This window comes from Protomyctophum parallelum (genome assembly GCF_964188405.1).
Source record: "Protomyctophum parallelum genome assembly, chromosome: 8".
Classification (NCBI taxonomy): domain Eukaryota; kingdom Metazoa; phylum Chordata; class Actinopteri; order Myctophiformes; family Myctophidae; genus Protomyctophum; species Protomyctophum parallelum.
This window is the reverse complement of record NC_139703.1, coordinates 42,245,794-42,264,768: the sequence shown is the minus strand read 5'-3', so window position 1 is coordinate 42,264,768 and position 18,975 is coordinate 42,245,794. Positions and strand designations below refer to the sequence as shown.

Below are 18,975 nucleotides of genomic sequence, written 5' to 3'. Positions count from 1 at the left end.
AAAAGGAAGTTCCAGGGGCAGAGACAAACTCCTCCCTCAAAACTGGGGTTCCAACTTGAATATGATGATATGCAGTGAACTCTTTTGACTACACTTTTTTAAAAGGGGGTCGACTCAGGGAATTGCCATGCAAACGGTCTTGCCATCAACTTATTCTGTAATGGAGACTGGCCTGACCAATATCACAGCATTCTACATTCAAGAGGTAGGTTTTATTCACTTATATATTATGTATTATATACACTTTTGAATTTGCAATTGAGTCTCAAGGCCATGTAGGCCTAATTAGATAAAAAAGCATCTATGATTCTTTCCATCATATCTGTACAATGAAAGAGGAAAATAAAATAAGACATTTAATGAAAATAATGACAAGAAGTTAGCATTTTGTATTGTGCAAAACTGTTTTTCTTAAAAGTAAGAACATGTCACTAGTCAGCCTGGTGTTAAGATTTAGCCTCGAGTGCAGCACTTGACCCCTCCAGTCTAAACTTGGACTAAAGCCTGACCCCCACCCATGGCTAGAGTGGTAATCCAAGAAGACTGGACATAAATTATTCACAAGGTTCATGCAGTTGATCAAGTAGCCTGCATTTATGCTATGTCAAGTCTTAGCAGATACTGTATGTAAAGTCTATGTAAATGCAAGTTTGTTTAGGTTAGTCAGCCAAGCGAGAAGAGAATAAAAATCTTGCCAATGCATTGTTTTAGTTTCACAAAGCCAGATGATCAGTGATCTTGTTCCACTGATATGTCTTGGGAACAGTCAACAGACTATGCAGACTTCTTTGAAAACCAATCCTGAAATAGAGGGTATGCGCATGCTTAAAGTGATATGGGAAATCGAGTGGCAAAGTGTGTGACAAAGTGAGTTTAACATCGTTTAACGTTGTTGAATACAATCAGATAGGACTTTTCTGTTTGGATGTATGGGCGGTCAATGACCTTGAGTTTTTTGACACTCAGGCATTCCCGCATAACTTCTGGGTATGATGAGGTCACATGCATATAGTCCCAATATCAAAATCCACCCAAAAGTCTTTGCTTTGGTTCTACAATGCTATTTTTATGGGGTTTTCCCCCTCCAGATTTGTTTCAATACAGTTTTAGCCAATTCATTGATATACAGATATATTAGCCTCGCGTTGCGAAGTGTGGCTGCGTCAGGCTCATAGACTGTAAAAAATATGGACAAAGCGTTCCCCGGGTCTAACATGGACGTAAAATGAAGCCTGTTATTCCTGCACTGTAAGTCGCCATCTTTCTAGATCCGTTTGGGCCCAGCTGGCCATTGGCTGGCTCCGTTTGGGCCCAGCTGGCCATTGGCTGCCCAGACAACGAGGCGGGACTTCCCCCCTTCTTCTCCGTTGGTTTTTATTTTGACTCGAGTGAGTAGGGACTCCTCAGAACATATGCGACTTTATGGTAATTTATTTTATAAATGGGACCATAATTTTCCAAAATATAATATTATGACATTAGAAATGAGACTTTAAACTAGTGACTGGAAGCAGAAAGTATTCATGACCATATTTATTAAGGTAATACAGTCTAGGTGAAGTTGGGCCCAAATACATGGACTTCTATGGGGCTATGGTTTTTTTTGGGTCCAGTGACAGCGCCACAACAGGCCATTATATGAACTTTCAGGACTTTCAGGCTTCACAAAATATCTGTCTGACTGCCCCCCTGGCCAGGCTACAGATATATAGTGTCAGCAGGTGGAGATCTCTGATCTGTGTGTGTGTGTGTGTGTGTGTAATATTATGAAAGTGCTATGATTAGAGAACAAGAAGTGTCATATTATAAGGCCATACAGGCTGGGCTTCTAATGAAACAAGACACATAAATACAATTATAACTAGAATTTCGACACCGTGTGGGCGGCTCATCCTAGAGTTCCGTTGCAGTGCAATAGAGGGTATGCGCGTGACTTTGATTGAATGATTGAAATATTTATTAACAGTTTGTAGAATTTACAGTACATTTTAAGCACAAACTCAATACAAAGACTGTTAACTGTGAGTGGACGACCCAATTAAGCATTACACTTGTTTACAACAGGGTCCACATTGTTCAATTCATCAAAACATTTAGAGACATACAAATAGACATTTCTATGTAGCTAAAGAACAGAACAGGAATTCATCATATAGGAAGCAAAAAAGGGAAAAGATACATTATACAGTGAGGGGAAATGGGGGGGGTGGGGGATTCAGATTTTACAGAGGCCAGTTTCGAATTGCAGCCATCGGTAGGTGCCCTTTGAGAGCGGTTTTGAAGGAGTCAAGGGATTCACATGTCTTAATGACTGTTGGTAGGGCGTTCCACATTTTTGTGGCATAGGAGCGAAAATAATTTAGTCCCTTGTTTGTGCCGAATCTGGGTTGTACATGGTTTGTTGCACTCCCTCTGGTGTTGTGGGTGTGGACTTCGTTTACATTAAGGAAGTATTTAGACAGGTACATGGGTATCTTGGTGGTGTATCGAATCTTGTGGACCAGACCCATTGCAAGATGCTGTACTCTGTCGTCGACCCTAAGCCATCCCAGCCTGTCAAAGTGGGCAGGGGTGAGGTGGGTTCGGGGGGTGAGGCCAAGTAGGAGCCTGACCAGTTTGTTTTGGGAGGTCTGGAGCCTTGTTTTAAGGGCCTTTGAGGTGCTGTGGTACCAAGAGGTGGATGCATAGTCAAAGAAACCTTGTACGAGGGCTCCTGTTAAGGTCTTCAAGGTGTTTTTGCTGACCAGTGAGGAGATCCTGTAAAGGAATCTTGTTCTTTGATTGACTTTTTTGATTACGTTGGTGGCCATTTTATCACCGGAAAGATTGGCCTCCAGGATGGAACCTAGGTAGGTAATTTGATCTTTTCGTGTGATAATATTGTCACCCACTCTAACCAAGAAGCCATCTGCCTTTTCTGAGATTACTGATCCGAAGAGGATGGATTCAGTTTTTCCCAGGTGTAAGGATAGTTTGTTATCAGCGAGCCAGGTGCAGATTCTACCGAGTTCAGAGCTGAGGGTCTTTTCAACCTGCAGTTTGTTCCTGTCCGAGACCATCATCATCAAACCCGGAAGTTATGCAGGAATGCCAAATGAGTGGCAAAAAACTACTTTCTGGCCTTGACAGCCCATACATCCAAACAGAAATGTCCTATCTGATTGCATTAAACAACATTAAACAATGTTAAACTCACTTTGCCTGTTGCTTTGTCACTTGATGTGCCATTCACTTTAAGCATGCACATACCCTCTATATGGGAAGAAGGAAAATGCGGGAGTTGACAGACTCCACTTCAAGTTTCAGCTGTGTTTGTATTGTGTAGAAACGGATGGGTTATTTATTATTATAGTGTTGTCGCACGCACGCACGCACGCACGCACGCATATTCAAGTCCCCCCGACCCCGCGATGCGAGACAAAAATCCTCCACAGTGTACTGTGAAGTTGTGAAGCCGTGGCACTGATGCGAGGTCCATGTTGTACTACAATGGATGCAAAGTAGTGGTTGATGTGTGGACAGGCCAACACAGTTGGTGTTGTGCATGGTGAGATGTGTGCAAACGGTGTGGTTTGGTAGGAGAAGGCAGACAAAGGATGGGGTGTTGCGCTGGCTATTAGTGTGGCAGGATAATGTACTGTATTATGTATCAATACAAGAAAAAATATTCAAATCAAGGTAGCCATTTGTATTAAAAATGCATATTTAGGGAAGCAGGAATTCCACATCCTAGATTGAACTTAAAATATTTATTTACACCAAGCACACATAAATCATTATTAAACAATAAAAACATTTTTGATTTCATTAGTTCTAAGCTTTAAAATGAAACTCGTTTTGCAATGCTGCAAATTAAAAATTCGGAAATCAAATTGAACACAAGCAAAAGAATATAATATACATAAACCATAAACCTTTCAAATTCTGTAATAATAGGCAGATTAGCAAAGCCCTGCAATTCCCTGAATAAGCATAAATTGCTGCTAAAACACATTGTTTCAATTACTAATTACTTTTGGAGTTAATGAGTCACAGCCACACATTTGCCAGTTAGGTCTTTTTCATGTGTAATTGTGTAATAATCGAACATGCAAATTATTATATTATGGCTGCCTTTTGTTTCTTACGTTAATTATCTGGATATAATTTAGAGTTGTGGACAATGTGCGTAACATTGCACAATGCAAAGGCATAATTCAAATTAGCAACACTCTTGCTTTTTATTGATCGCACTCACAACACCAAACAGAAGTTTGTTTATGGCTTTCCATCTAGCAGCATTTGTATGCCTAACGACTGGGATTGTTACTTTGAATAATTGTTCTTCCTCTTAAGAAAACAGGCTGATGCATCAAACTAGTAAACTACTTTAGCCTTAAAACTAAATGGATCCCACAGAATATTAAATCATATCACCATTAGATGGGACACAGGGTCAGGGAAGTCTCGGTTATTCATCCATAAAACGTAAAATGGTTTCTTGTTATGCCATTCAATCAAGCACAGACATCTTCGTCATGTTGGCTTAATCTGGAAAAAAAAGAAAGAAAAAGGAAATTCCATAGTTAATTTTAGGTTATCATGATTCATTTCTCAAGTATATTGACAGGTGTATACACAAAAGAAAACGTATCTTAGACCAGTGTTTGGGATTCAAAGATGGGTTTGTGAGGTTCTGACAGTGTCACACATAGACAACGTCAACAGAGGATACTGTATGTTTTGCTAAGTTACAGTATGCCGTATTGAGTTGCATTTATTGCATTATGTAGCGTTGCGTTATGCTGTTAAACACAAAAAATATGATCCCAACCTGGAACAACTGCTCTAAAATTCAAACACACATTCAACTATTATATATGTGTTATACCTCGGACTGCAAGCTTAGTGGAGCATTCCACCCTGCCCAGGGTGTTCTCTGCAACAACCGTGTACTCTCCTATATCCTTAGGACCAACCCTCAGGATGAGCAAGGAGCATACTCCACAGGTGTTGGAGATAAGGTAGTTGGTGTTGGTATTCAGGCTGATGTTGTTGCGGAGCCATGTGACATGGGGCGTTGGCTCCCCTCGTATAGCGCAGCTAATGTAGCATTCATATCCTTGGGGTGCAGTATGCGTTTTCAATGGCACTAAGAACTTGGGTGGACGCTCCAGGTTACAGGTCTTACTCTCTGGAATATTCAACTTGAATTTCTCTGGAAAAAAGGTACATTGTGATTTGTGAATACATTGTAAGTATGGCAAGTCCTAGACCTAGACCAGCAACTCCATTATGTTTTGACTGAAAAAAAAAAATAATAAAAATAAGTGCAACATCTGAAATAAATGTTATATTTAACAAAAAATGGCTAATTTACAACGTGTTATGAGTTTCTAGATTGGCTATTTTATAAAAATAAAAAATAAAGAAAAGATCACACAGATCTTTCAAATACCTTTTTTGCTAGGGATGGACCACTTTCCTGATTCAGACGGCTTAGAGTTGCCCATGTCATTCTTAGCATAGACACGGAACTGGTAGTCTCGGCCTGGCATTATGTTGCAGGCTGTGAATTTGTTGTTGAAGATGCGGTCTCCTACTGTGTGCCATATTCTTTTGGTTGAATCGCGCTTGGTCACCATGTAGTGCAGCCTGTCGTCACGCTTCTCATCCGGAGATGGTGCCCATGAAACTGTCACTGTGCCGGGGACATTCTCATCCATGTCCACAGGACCGGGCGGCTTAGGCTCATCTAGAGTTCATAAAGACAACGGTTTGTTATAGGCCTTGTTCAGAATGCACACAGATTTCCTGTGAATCTGAATTGGCTGCTGTGGTAATGACATAGGCATGATTAATGCTTATTCTATACCGTGTCTTACGACAGTGTCACTCGCCAAAAGAACAGTTCCACAAGTTGACAACAGTGTGCCGCGGTGTGACACATTGTGAGCTTATGACACTTAGTGACACTGTCGTACGATGAAGTATATAAATCAGGCATGCATCCGTTTCCAGACTGAGACACAGCAACAGAAACCAGATTTCAATCGCATTTCTGCAAAAATCACTTTCCATGTGATTTTTGCTGTTCAGACTTGAACTGGTTCCAATCTGAATTGATCAAAAATGTTAGTTCAGATTTGACCCTGGTTCCTCCTCAGACGATTTGCCCAGCTTACCTGTGACCCTAATCTCAATGCTGTTGGTGTCTTGGCCAACAATGTTCTTGATAATAATGGTGTAGATTCCGCTATCTGTACGTTCTGCCGAAGGAATCAATAGCTGGGATGCACCATCAGCATTGCTGATAGTCACCTTTTTGGATACAGGCAGTGCATCTTTCAGCCAAATTACATCAGGCCAAGGGGAAGCCTGCAGAACAAGTTTTTTTATTAACAATTAATCAAACACATTGATTTCGTCAATGATAAAAAAAGCAAAGAATAACAGATCTACAGGCTCACAAGGTATCATGATTGTGAGCTTATCGACTATTTGTGCAAATTGTATATTATATATACACATACACACACGACTAGTTGTGCAAATTGTATATATACAGTATATACACACACACACACACACACACACACACACACACACACACACACACACACACACACACACACACACACACACACACACACACACACACACACACACACACACACACACACACACATTTCCAAGGATTCTTTACCTCAAAGTTAATCATGAATCGTGCAGAATTCCCTGCTTTCACCACCATGAAGCTTTTGATGTTGGTCTCTGTGAAACGTGGCCTCACTGCATGAAGACACATTTATACAATTAACGGCCAAGCTACACCAGGAAATTTTGCGCGCGTGCGTATGCATTTACTGCACACGTACAGTGCGTTTGGATAGGACCAATATATGGCAATGATACCAGCTACACCAGACGCATGGATACCGCGGGCCATCCTACGCGGCTACGCGTGCTCTAAAAATAGGATCGGTTCAAAAATCTTTACGTGCGTATGCCCCATACGCGCGTATCTATATATCCTCCCGGAAGGTCCTGCACAAATCTGCCGCGCGCCACAGATCTGGTGTAGCCGGGGCATTTCGCACGCATACTTTGTGCGCGCAGTGCACTTACTGTACGTCAAACGCACACATGCCCGGTGTAGCTTGGCCATTAAGGAAAGGAAATGTTTTGGCCTAGGGTACCAATGCAAATAAATGTGTTGATCTTGTGGTGTCTGTATGCTAAACATTTTTGTACATCATTCATGCTTGAGATGATTTTCTTACCAGGTGGAGGCATTGCTAGGATGTAGTTATCCAGCTCCTGTGGAGGGCCCTCTCCTCCTTCATTTGCGGCAACAACTCTCACCCAGTACATATTGAGAGACTTCAAGCCTTTCACTGTCAAGGTGGTCATGATGACCGCGTTCACATTGCTACGTTCCCACTCTGGGTCTTCTGCAGGCCTGATTTCAACAAAGTATCCCTTGGCTTCATCGTGAACTTCAGGTTCCTCCTTGGGTTTTGTCCAAGAGAGGGTCAAGGTGGTGTAAGTGGAGTCTGTCACCTTTAGGTCAATAACATTACCAGGAGGTTCTGTAATGTACGAATGATGTTTAGTGTTAACCACAGAATATACTTTGTCATATGACCGTTTTTGACAATATGCCTATAGAATGGTGACACCAGCTTGAGCATGTTATCCATGCAATACAATATTTCCACACAAAAAGATAACCGATAATTATGATGAAATAAATTATGATAAAAAAAAAATGTGGCCTACTTTTCGGGTCCCTGGCAAATACAAACTCAGATGGGTTGCTGAATTCACCAGCTCCTGAGCCATTAATTGCCGCCACACGAAATTCATACTCCATGCCCTCGTTCACATCTTTGACACCATATTCTTTTTCTGAAAATTATAATAAAAAGCATAACAAACAAAACATTAACAATAACATGTTGCATATTAGATTAATCATTGTATCGTGATAAGTGGATGTAAAATGAAATTACCTTTGATAATTTCACCCGGTGGGTTTACTGCTCCCCACAGATTGCTGCCTTTCTTGCGTTTCTCCAGATTGTATCCCAGAATGTTGGTTCCTCCAGTATTTGAGGGAGGATTCCAAACAAGAGTGATACAGTTCTTAAACGCGCTAACCACTTTGGGCACAGTGGGAGCTCCAGGGTATGCTGTCAACACAAACACAATATTGTTATTTGTCAATGTGGACCCATAGTTAGCTTAAATGTGATCAATTCAATTTGTTGGAAAACGTTTTGTATCTCGAATCGATGTTACATTCATTCTAGAAGCTAGTTCACTTGGCACAATTAAATACTATTGAATGAAGATCAATTTACCTTTTGTACCAGCTTGAACATCCTCAGTTTCGAACAACTCACTGTCACCCATTTCAGTCTCAACCCTGATGCGATAACAATACCTCCTGCCATGGTCCACGTCAGTGTCCCTGTAATTGGCCACAGGACCAATTGGGCCCACTTTCTTCCAAGTGTTCCGGCCCACCTGATTACGCTCGAGAATGTAGTTGTCTATCTTGCAGCCACCACTATCCTTTGGTGGCTTCCACTTGATTTCGACTGCATTGGAGGAGCCCTCAACTATCTCCAAAGGTCCCATTGGTGGGGTGGGTTTATCTGTCCAAAAAAAGAAAAAATAAGAAGTTAAATCATACTTATTATCTAACGTTCGTTAAAATAATGAATATGTCCGTTCTTATTCTAGAGCGAACATAAACAGATCTAGAATCTCACAATCTCTACCCACTCTACACCAAATATTTGGTGTAGAGTGTGAAAAGGAGCGGGTCTAATATAGACCCCTGGGGGACTCCGGTCAATGAAATATAATGGTTAAACCACTTAAGCCCTATTTTATAGTGTTTTTTTTTTATTGATTGAAATATTTATTAACAGTTTGTATATTATGTACTACATTTTAAGCACAAACTCAATACAAAGACTGTTAACTGTGAGTGGACGACCCAATTAAGCATTACACTTGTTTACAACAGGGTCCACATTGTTCAATTCTGATGGTGTCGCATAAAAATATATGTTCGAACTTTTGTAAAAGAACAAAACAAACTAACAAAAACACGTGTTTACTGTGTATATCAAAGATATTTCTAATAGCCTTGCAAGTCTTGACTATACCTACCAAGTACAATAAGCTCACTGAAGACCTCCACGGTGCCAAACTCATTCTTGAGTTTAAACTTCACTTCGCCACTGTCCTTGCGTTGCAGTTTGTTGAGCATCAGGCGGCTGCAGCCATCTGTGTTCTCAATGGTGATCTTTGATTCTTCAGCGAGCTCTTCTCCGTCTATGTACCACTGGACCTTTATAGGTTCCCGTCCACCATAAGACATTTTGAAAGTTGCCCTTTGACCTTTTTTCACCATTATAGGCTTTTTGAATTCCTCCAGCTCCTCTGCATCAAATTTGGGTGGATCTGGAACACAAGGATGGATGGATACATTGATATAATACCTTGTGATCATCATATTATTGTACTAGGGGCGTCCTTGGAAAAGAGAGCATGCTCTCCATAGTCTTCCCTGATTAAATAAAAGTCAATACAAATAAAATCTAAAATATAATAATCAATATTACAGAGTAATCATCAATGAATATCTATCTATCTATCTATCTATCTATCTATCTATCTATCTATCTATCTATCTATCTATCTATCTATCTATCAAGTTGATACCTTCAACAACAATAGCAGCCTCAGACTTCCGGCCATCAACCTCAAAGCGATATGTCCCGGCATGTTCCTCTGTAATATTTTGGATTTTCAGTCTTTGGAAGCATCCTTCTTTCGAAATGATTATGTCCTCAGAGGACTGAATCTGGGAAAATAAATACATACAAGCATTTACATAAATCAATCAATTCAACTTTGTCAATAATCCCATATGTCATGACATGAAATGATACCACCATTGAAACCATATGTAAATATTAATAAGCTTGTGAAAGTGAACAGTAAAAATGCTACAAACAATATGTGAAATAACACCAGAAAAGAAAAACATATCTAACAATTGTGCAACAGAAATTGTCAGCAAATAATAACATTACATCTCTAAAAGTGGAAATGTAAAAACAACAATATGCATTAATTGCATGAAAAAAGTAAAAATGCCTTTAAATTTAGGCCGTTGCTAAATTAATTGAACAATGAAGACATTTTTACACAAAGTCTTACTTCTTCTCCATTCTTAAACCAGACTCCCTCACACTCTTCACGGCTAAGTTTACACTCAAGCTCTGCTGTTTCTCCAATATTGGCTTTGCAGTCAGAAAGTATAGCATTGAAATGAACTCCTGGGTCTGGGGATTTATAAAGACAATGAGTTATAGGATGTACAGGTAGTTTCAAATAGGCTTTAAAAGTTATTATTCACTCAGTGAAATTAACTATACTATAGAAATAATGTTAATAATGTTAGTCCTCCAACAGTGTTTAATTTGTATGCTCAGCATTGCTTCTACACAGCATGCAAGCTTTTTACATCTCTTACCAACAACAGGTTCTTCAACCTCTGGTTTTTTGACCCTTTTGCGACGTATTTTCTTTTTCTCTGCACCTTCACCACCCTCCCCTGTTGGTAGTGTAATATTAATACCAAATACATTAAACAATATTAATCAACTGTAAATTAATACATTTTACAACTTCTAGGGACTTTGAATGTCCGCATCAACATTCTTAGTTTCTGGTGCCAATTTAATCAACTTATTTTAATATTGAGTATATACTATTACACCTTAATACACATCTTCTAGTTCAAATTTCCACACCAGGATGAATTGATATCTTACCTGTTTCCGCTGCATCTCCCTCTCCCTCTTTCTTCTCCTTTCCCTCTCCCTCAGCCTTTTCAGCTTCATCGTCGGTTACCTCTTCATATTCCTCCTCGTCTCCACCTCCCCCTCCAGCTCCGCCTGCACCACCTTCCCCTCCGGCTCCGCCTGCACCACCTCCCCCTCCGGCTCCGCCTGCACCACCTTCTCCTCCGGCACCTCCAGCTCCACCTGCTCCTTCGCCTCCCGCACCACCTTCTCCTCCGCCGGCTCCACCCACACCGCCTTCTCCTCCAGCTCCGCCTGCTGCGCCTGTGCCTTTTGCGCCACCCTTAGCTCCACCTCCTTTAGCTCCACCTTCTCCACCAGCCCCGCCAGCACCTTCTCCAGCTCCACCAGCACCTTTACCTGCACCCTTGGCACCTTTACCAGCACCTTTACCAGCACCTTTACCAGCAGCAGCATCAGCAGCAGCATCAGCAGCAGCAGCATCGCTTCTAGCTTTCTTTGCCGCTTTTGAAGCTGCAGCATCAGCTGCAGCTGCTTGCTTTGCAGCTGCAGCATCAACTTCCTTCTGTGACTTAGCGTCAGACATGGCTGTGGCTCTGGCTAAAGCAGCTGCCTTTGCGGCAGCTTCTGCCTCTGCACGCTTTTCCTCCATTTCTTTTTGGTATTTCTCGTTCTGTTCCTTTGCTATTTTCTCCAAATCTGCCTCATTACAGGCGCCAGCCATTGTAGTTTTGCGAGCTTTCTTCTTCCCCTTGTTGGCAGGGTCTTTGTCAGCTGCAGAAAATGGCATTAGAAAGTGTATGAATTATCTTTTCCCCCATCATAATACGTTTAGACAGTGATTAGACATCAGATTGGATTTTTTTTTACAATGTACATCACAAGGTAAAGTATAAATATTGTTTTTCCAAAGATTTAGAAACCTTTAAGTCCCATTTCTCATCAATTTGTCCTTTTTCTATCGTTTCAAAGCTCTTTGGGCAATATAAGCAAGACTATTTTTTTAGGTCTGATCCCTTCATATAAAAAGGGAAAAAAGAAGAAAGAAAAGAGAAGAAAACTAAATTTACATAGATCCAGTATAAAATGTGGTTAAGAATAATTATTATAATTACACAAAAATTGGCTTGGAGTAGCAGCAACTCCATCAAAACACCTTCAATGTATCTTACCTTCTACTACAAGCCAGGCGCTGCAGGTTTTGATTCCAGCAATTGCTGTATAGATGCCAGCTTCCAAAGGCTGGCAATCCATTACCAGCAGCTTGTGGATGAGCTTGTCTTCAGATACAGTGATTTCATATTTTTCATCATTTGACAATGTTGTGTTCTTGAATGACCATTTGATCTCATTCATAGGTGCAGATAAAACACATATGAAGTTAGCATCTTCCCTTTCTTCTGCGTGCACTTCCTGTATTTTGACAGCAAAATCAACCTCTGGTACTGTGAGGTAAAAAGATAGATGGGGATAGGGAGACAGGTAGAGAGAAAAAGTATTGAATTATATAGTTAATCGCGAACTAGCTGTCAGAATAAACTTTATCACATCACATGTTTACAGATTTGTTTTTGTGTGATCGGTTTTTTTTGAGAAAAAATGAAAGAGGGGGAGCAAGGAGAAAACGTTACACGCAGCAGTAATGAACATTTTGTTTTATTTTGAATTATTTATTCAGGACTGGATTTAGAATTTATACTATGAGGGCAGTTGACATCCATATTCTATTTTACGCGATGTGTGGGATGAGTTCTTCCCCCGAGCGAAAAGAGAGCCTTGTTTTTGGTTTAATTACCTAGGAAAACATGTGGATTATGTCTAGCAGTATACTTGACTATTCTGTCTTCTTACTTAAAGATGATTACAGCGATGTCAATATGTAACATTCTTTCCTAGATAATGTGGTATCTTTGAGTTAATGAAAAATAATGAAAAAGAACATAAACATCATTAGATTGTCCAATATTAGACTGCTTCGGTGCAGATTCCTCCCGGAAACACCACATTTTCAACGGATTGGATGTTGACATCTCCTTCACACTTTTCAGTTACATTTATGACATTTTACCGCTGAACATTTATGACATTTTACCACTTAACTGGTCAGGGCCAAATTTCCCATGCATCAAATGACATCTATTCTCATTATCGTTATAATATTGATTATTGTATCCAGCCCACTTGAAGTAGTGATCAACATAAGTAACTGTTAAGCACTGATGAAAGATATTCAGTAACCCACCTTTAAAATCTGTGGAGAACACATTGACACCCTCAACATCAATAGAGTAGAGTCCTGCGTCCTCTGCACTGAGCTTTTTGATGCTGAACACATACTTATTCCCAACTTTCTTCAAGCCGTGCTTACTGCTATCGTCATCGTCCATGGAACTAAGTGGAACCATGACACCGTCCTGCAGAATGACATTTAAAGACAAATCTGGAATGATTGCAAACATTACCAACATAAAAAAAACAAACACAAACTAAAATATAGCAAGTTACAGTTGAAAAAGAATTGATCTTTACTCTTGAGTCTTTAGTCATTTTTTTGTCATTCTATGGGGCTAGCTTTTTGTTTATGTTTGTAAAAGTAAAAGATCCAATTGGTGAACATAAACTAAGCTAATGCCATAGAATGACTAAAGATCAATTCTTTAGCCATTTCTCACACACACACACACACACACACACACACACACACACACACACACACACACACACACACACACACACACACACACACACACACACACACACACACACACACACACACACACACAGAGAGAGAACATAGTTGGAACCTTACCTTATAGAGAAAAATTCTGCTACTGGCGTCCTTGAGATCCATGTCCAGCTCAATTGTTGCACTGTCGTCATCCTTGACGTCGATAGGTTTCAGTGTACTGATGTGTGAAATAAACTAAGAGTAGGAGCATGTATAAAAAAGACATCACACACACACACACACACACACACACACACACACACACACACACACACACACACACACACACACACACACACACACAGACACAGACACAGACACACACACACACACACACACACACACACACACACACACACACACACACACACACACACACACACACACACACACACACACAGAAATCAGAATCAGCTATATTGTCAATCACAGTTTTACAGGTACAAAAGTGGGTGCATGAATTTTGTTTTTGTGTGTAGTTCCCATTGTCATTTTTTCCAAGAAAAACAAAGAAAGGGAAGAAGAGATGGGGTGGGGTAAGGAGATTGATGCAGGAAAAGAAAGTTTGAGTGCTTTCACCACAAAAAGTAAGTAAAGGGTTTTGTTCTGTGTGGGTCTTAGATATGTACAAGCTTTTGCTACAAACGGTACAAACCAAGGGTCTCTTAGCTTATTTACAAGTTTTGCTACAAACTGTACAACCAAAGAACCAAAAAACCAAAAAAAGGGGGAAAAAATAGGCATGGTTGCTGCGTGAACACAGCAACCACTGTGCATAATATAAACTTAACGACATTATTCAAGTTGCTAGGACACGGTTTAAGGTGCAAGGAGTCATGTGGCGCGCACACACACACACACACACACACACACACACACACACACACACACACACACACACACACACACACACACACACACACAGTACTTAGTTCAGACTAGTCATTGGTCCGACAAACCATAACCTACCTCAAACCCTAACCTAACCATAACCGCAAGCACGGGAGCAGCGCATATCCCGCATGTCGGACTAATGCTCCGTCGGAATTACGTGTGGACCCCCACAAGCACACAGTACTACAAAACAAGTTAGGTGGAACTCCTTGCCAAACAACAACATGGATGTGAATATCTATACATACCTGTGCTACCTCCTCCTCTCTCTCCCTTTTCATTTCCGTAAGTCTCTTCAGCATGCCACGGAAGTCTGTGACACCATACTCGCAACAGATGGTTTCATAGTCCTTCTTCTCGGCGCTAAGCAGGATCTCCCAAACCTTTTCACCACTCTCCATTGGCTGTGCATCACGTGTGCCGTCATCATTACTGCAGTAGCATACATGTTTTAGAATACAGACTACTGTACATGCTTCACAGCTGTGGTTCCCAAAGTTCTTCAGGTCAACACCCCCAAATTGACACTAATTAGCCTGCAGACCCCCATTTGAAAAGATATGCAAAGATTTTTCACGGCTCTAGCAGTGATTCTCAACCCGTTTAATTTCAAGGACCCCCAGTTTGACATGCATTAGTCTACGAATCTACAGACCCCCATTTATTGACATTTCTATCTCTGGAACCCCCAATTTATATTGTAAAATCAATGTTAATTTAACTCTTACAGACCCATAAGGGTCCATTTCGTTCCAAACTATCATTTAGCTGGGGACCCCTGGAACTCCCTCAAGGACCCCTGGGGGTCCCCGACATCCACTTTGGGAACCACTGCTTCACAGTGCTGTCCAGACTCTCCTCAATATAAGCACTTAAAAGCTATTAGACTTGACTTTAGCAAGTTCCGTTAACAAATTATGATTCCCTTACCGCTTTTTCAAAAGGCTTTTGTACTCTATGGGCTCTAGGGAATTGAAAGAAAGAGAGAAAAAGAAAGAAGGAAAGTTAGAGGAAGTGAATACCCTGCCCTTATAGCTTCTTGATTTAATAACACAGAATTGACAGCAGACCACACAGTTAGTCATACCAATACCATTATGTATGTACTAGAATTTCGCGGCCGCTTTGCGGCCGCTCATCCCAGAGTTACTTTGCCGCGCACTATGGGAAGAAGGAAATTGCGGGAGTTGACTCCACATGTAGTAACGGATGGGTTATTAGTTATTATTATGTGTCCTTATTAGTGTAGTGTAGTGTAGTCAACACGTTATGGCTCATACACACTGCCCGGTATTTGCTCAGATTATGCTGTCGGGGAGCATTTTTGGCGCTGGCCGAGATCGTGATCTACCTTTTGGGCACCGCTTAACTCAACTTTTTTGTCCCAGGGCACACTTTTCATAGCCTAAAAATCTGGGGGCACACCTAGATATACGGTTTGTGTACACTGTATATATACCGGTGTGTATATTATAGCAAATATATATATATTATATATAATATATATATATATATATATATATATATATATATAAATATATATATATATAGAATATTAGTGGTCCATGACATGAAAATGTTTGAGAACCACTGCTCTAAAACAACATTGGACAATGATGTTTGACAGTTTCTGACTTGATCTGGCCTGTTAACATTTTCATAGACCTGGTTGCTTGTTTCCCTCTCAGTCAATGTGGCAACCCTGGTCAATGTCGTGTTGACTGTTCTTTATGATGATTTAGCTTAGCACACAACAGCTAGGAGGATGCAGCAGGCTGATGCCGTCATGTTTAACAGTATTTTGCGCAATTTATGTCCCCGAATTTATGGATATGGACTTATGGCTCCATCGCTGCCTCTTTCTTTAGTAGAAGTAGAAATGTAACGTGTTGCTGACTGTTTACGGTACCTCCCTCTCACACGCGCGCGCGCACACACACACACACACACAGCTGATGTCCTCTCCCACCGACGTCAGCTGTTCATTTATCTCCTTATTCATACACGCTTTGAGCTGAGAGAAGCTATAAAGCGCCTTTTAAATATGACAATGCTGTATGGTTTGACAGCTTAAATCCGCGCGGCAGTGTTGTGTGTGTGTGTGGGACAGGGGGTAGTGTGTGTGTGTGTGTGTGTGTGTGTGTGTGTGTGTGTGTGTGTGTGTGTGTGCGTGCAATCAGAAGTACTGGCAGTAGCGAAATAACAAACGCGATCTGTCTAATCGTAGTAGTTAGGAACAAACCAAGTAGTTTCTAAGCACAATGTTAATGTAACTAAGACATTCGCTGAGCGACCTATATTTTAAATACAGAGATTTAGAAGAAATAAGCGAAATGGTGAGGCGACCTTCCGTGAGGTAAGGTATCTCTGCGGAGACGGAGGGAGATCCATAGGGGAGATCACATTACAGCAGCCAAAGAGGGAGGGGGGGGGGCTAATGGGGGGCACATCTTTTGGGCACATCTTTTCATTGGCTAGAGGGCACATCTTTTGCGCCACGTGACAATTTTACAACTATTAAATTAGATGTATGTATGTATGTATGTATGTGTGTGTGTGTGTGTGTGTGTGTGTGTGTGTGTGTATTATGTTGACTAGTAAATATAATAAAAATAATGTTACCTCCTCCCTTCTGAACTTCCCTCGATTTATGGAATCCAACTGTAAAGAAAGATTAAGGTTCTATAATGTATACACCAAGACTAATCTCAGAATGTCAAGATAATAAATGATTAAAACAGGATTTTATTTCCTACCCTGAATAATATTCAACTGGACAGTGCAAACGGCCCGTCCATATTCATTTGCTGCAAAACATTTGTAGGTATCTGCATCCTCAAGGGTAACACTTGGGAACTTTAAACAAATACAATGACAAATGTAATGCCAATAGAAACAGTTTAAAGCTTAGTATGATTACAAAATGTCATAATTTCCACACTTTAAGACTTACCTCAAGTGTATGTTCTCCAGTTTCCGCAGAATACTTTGCTACGCATAAGTCAGGGTGAAAGACTATTTCTCCAGTTGCTCTGGCCCAGGTAACAGTGGGTGTTGGATCACCCACTATTATGGATTTAAAAATGGCATTTTTACCTGAGATAAAAGCATTCAATTAGTGACAAACTGATCTTCCATTACCACATTTTCAGTAATGATGACATACAGTAGGCATACATGCAGTCCATCTGAAATATTTTGGTAGTCTAAATAAAAACAAGTCAATAAAGAAAATTATTTAGTATTTTATTTTTTATAATGTGTGGTATGATAATGTATGTACAAAATATGCTGCTTTGTATTATATTTTGTACCCATGGGACAGACTGGCTCCAGTAAAGTGTCACATGCTAACATTACTTCCCAGTTAAGAAAGTTATTTTTTCCTCAGGTCAAATAAGGGTGAGTTCATGGGTGAGAAAAAGAAGGTCATCAACATCGTAAATTGTGTCATTCTACATTTCCCGTCTGTAAGTTTAAAACTTCTCCGCCTCTCGTCACTGCTGTCACATGTAGTTAAGTCAATTTCTTTACCAAGTTACCTATGAAAAATATGAATTGCTTGCTTTCGACAAACATGATATATGGCTTATATTTGTCTTCGTAATATCCAGCATGCAGCAAATGCACTGTACAAAACCGCTCCTAGATAAACATCACTGCTCCTTAACTAGCAGAAACGAACAGTATGTATAATGCTCAAAGCAGATCTGTATGATACTGCAGTTATTGTTATTGCATGGAACTCGTAGTCGCCTCTGTGTGTGAGGGAATAATCAAGTATTTTCTCCAGGGCCTTTAATTTGGAGACTTACCCTCTTGAATGGTCAACCCGATGGGTTTGCGGGTGAAGTCTGGAGTGGTTTTTCCTTCTGGAATCTCCTCAATAAACTGCGTGATCATTACACCGGGCACTTTTGATTTCTTCCTGATGCCTGATCAAATAAATAAAACATGCCCAATAATATTAGAAATGTCGAAAATGTATATTACAGATAGCATTCAGTCAAAAATAAATTGTTAATTAAAAGCTATTACTGTTAACGTATAAAATAATCTACAAAAGGGGTACAGTCACACGCTCAGTTTTTGTAATACACGGAAATGCTACTGCTTTGTACCCAAGCTTCAAAATTGTAGTCTCTAAAATGAAAGCCGTCCGTGTCAAAAAATCCAGGAGAACATAATGAGACACTGGCAACAGATATTAATGCAAGAAGCTAGTATAGCACTGTACACAATACTATGAAAAATGTGAATGCTCACAGGTCAACATCTACTCTAATTGGTCAACCAGCCAACTCTGAGGGGTCAGCTTACAGTAGCTTGTTTTCTTTTTCATCTTTTGTCATGGACAAGGCTTCAATTTTACACAGTTAATAATTTCTAAACTTAGACATGAAGCAGTACTTTGTGTGCTATACAACAAATAACTGTGTAACAGTATATATAAAAGACTATAAATAACATTGAAGATTATACATAAAGGGCCTTGCAAACGGGGAGCGATAAAATGCGCCTATA

At 40.3% G+C, this 18,975-nt stretch overlaps 1 protein-coding gene and 1 long non-coding RNA gene across 4 annotated transcripts in view; one reads left to right on the top strand and one right to left on the bottom strand.

The window, feature by feature from the left end:
- The first annotated feature begins 91 nt into the window (after positions 1 to 91).
- LOC310862562 overlaps positions 92 to 18,975 on the top strand; it is a 39,204-nt gene continuing 20,320 nt past the window's right edge. For both annotated transcript variants that reach the window (XR_014569582.1, XR_014569583.1), the window contains exon 1: positions 92 to 205. This is a non-coding gene — a long non-coding RNA (uncharacterized lncRNA). The remainder of the gene's footprint in view (positions 206 to 18,975) is intronic.
- igfn1.1 (immunoglobulin like and fibronectin type III domain containing 1, tandem duplicate 1) overlaps positions 3,735 to 18,975 on the bottom strand; it is a 29,183-nt gene continuing 13,942 nt past the window's right edge. For both annotated transcript variants that reach the window (XM_083770509.1, XM_083770510.1), the window contains 23 exons: positions 18,267 to 18,386; positions 17,405 to 17,547; positions 17,208 to 17,307; positions 17,074 to 17,112; positions 15,382 to 15,415; positions 14,700 to 14,883; positions 13,639 to 13,752; positions 13,072 to 13,243; positions 12,002 to 12,274; positions 10,839 to 11,603; positions 10,538 to 10,618; positions 10,222 to 10,346; positions 9,721 to 9,862; positions 9,166 to 9,459; positions 8,346 to 8,642; positions 7,995 to 8,174; positions 7,762 to 7,890; positions 7,263 to 7,571; positions 6,686 to 6,771; positions 6,165 to 6,357; positions 5,438 to 5,734; positions 4,871 to 5,197; positions 3,735 to 4,530 (listed from right to left, as the gene is read on the bottom strand). In XM_083770509.1, coding sequence (XP_083626635.1) covers positions 4,526 to 4,530; positions 4,871 to 5,197; positions 5,438 to 5,734; positions 6,165 to 6,357; positions 6,686 to 6,771; positions 7,263 to 7,571; positions 7,762 to 7,890; positions 7,995 to 8,174; positions 8,346 to 8,642; positions 9,166 to 9,459; positions 9,721 to 9,862; positions 10,222 to 10,346; positions 10,538 to 10,618; positions 10,839 to 11,603; positions 12,002 to 12,274; positions 13,072 to 13,243; positions 13,639 to 13,752; positions 14,700 to 14,883; positions 15,382 to 15,415; positions 17,074 to 17,112; positions 17,208 to 17,307; positions 17,405 to 17,547; positions 18,267 to 18,386 — 4,409 coding nt within the window. In that variant the 3' untranslated portion in view covers positions 3,735 to 4,525. The remainder of the gene's footprint in view (positions 4,531 to 4,870; positions 5,198 to 5,437; positions 5,735 to 6,164; positions 6,358 to 6,685; positions 6,772 to 7,262; positions 7,572 to 7,761; positions 7,891 to 7,994; positions 8,175 to 8,345; positions 8,643 to 9,165; positions 9,460 to 9,720; positions 9,863 to 10,221; positions 10,347 to 10,537; positions 10,619 to 10,838; positions 11,604 to 12,001; positions 12,275 to 13,071; positions 13,244 to 13,638; positions 13,753 to 14,699; positions 14,884 to 15,381; positions 15,416 to 17,073; positions 17,113 to 17,207; positions 17,308 to 17,404; positions 17,548 to 18,266; positions 18,387 to 18,975) is intronic.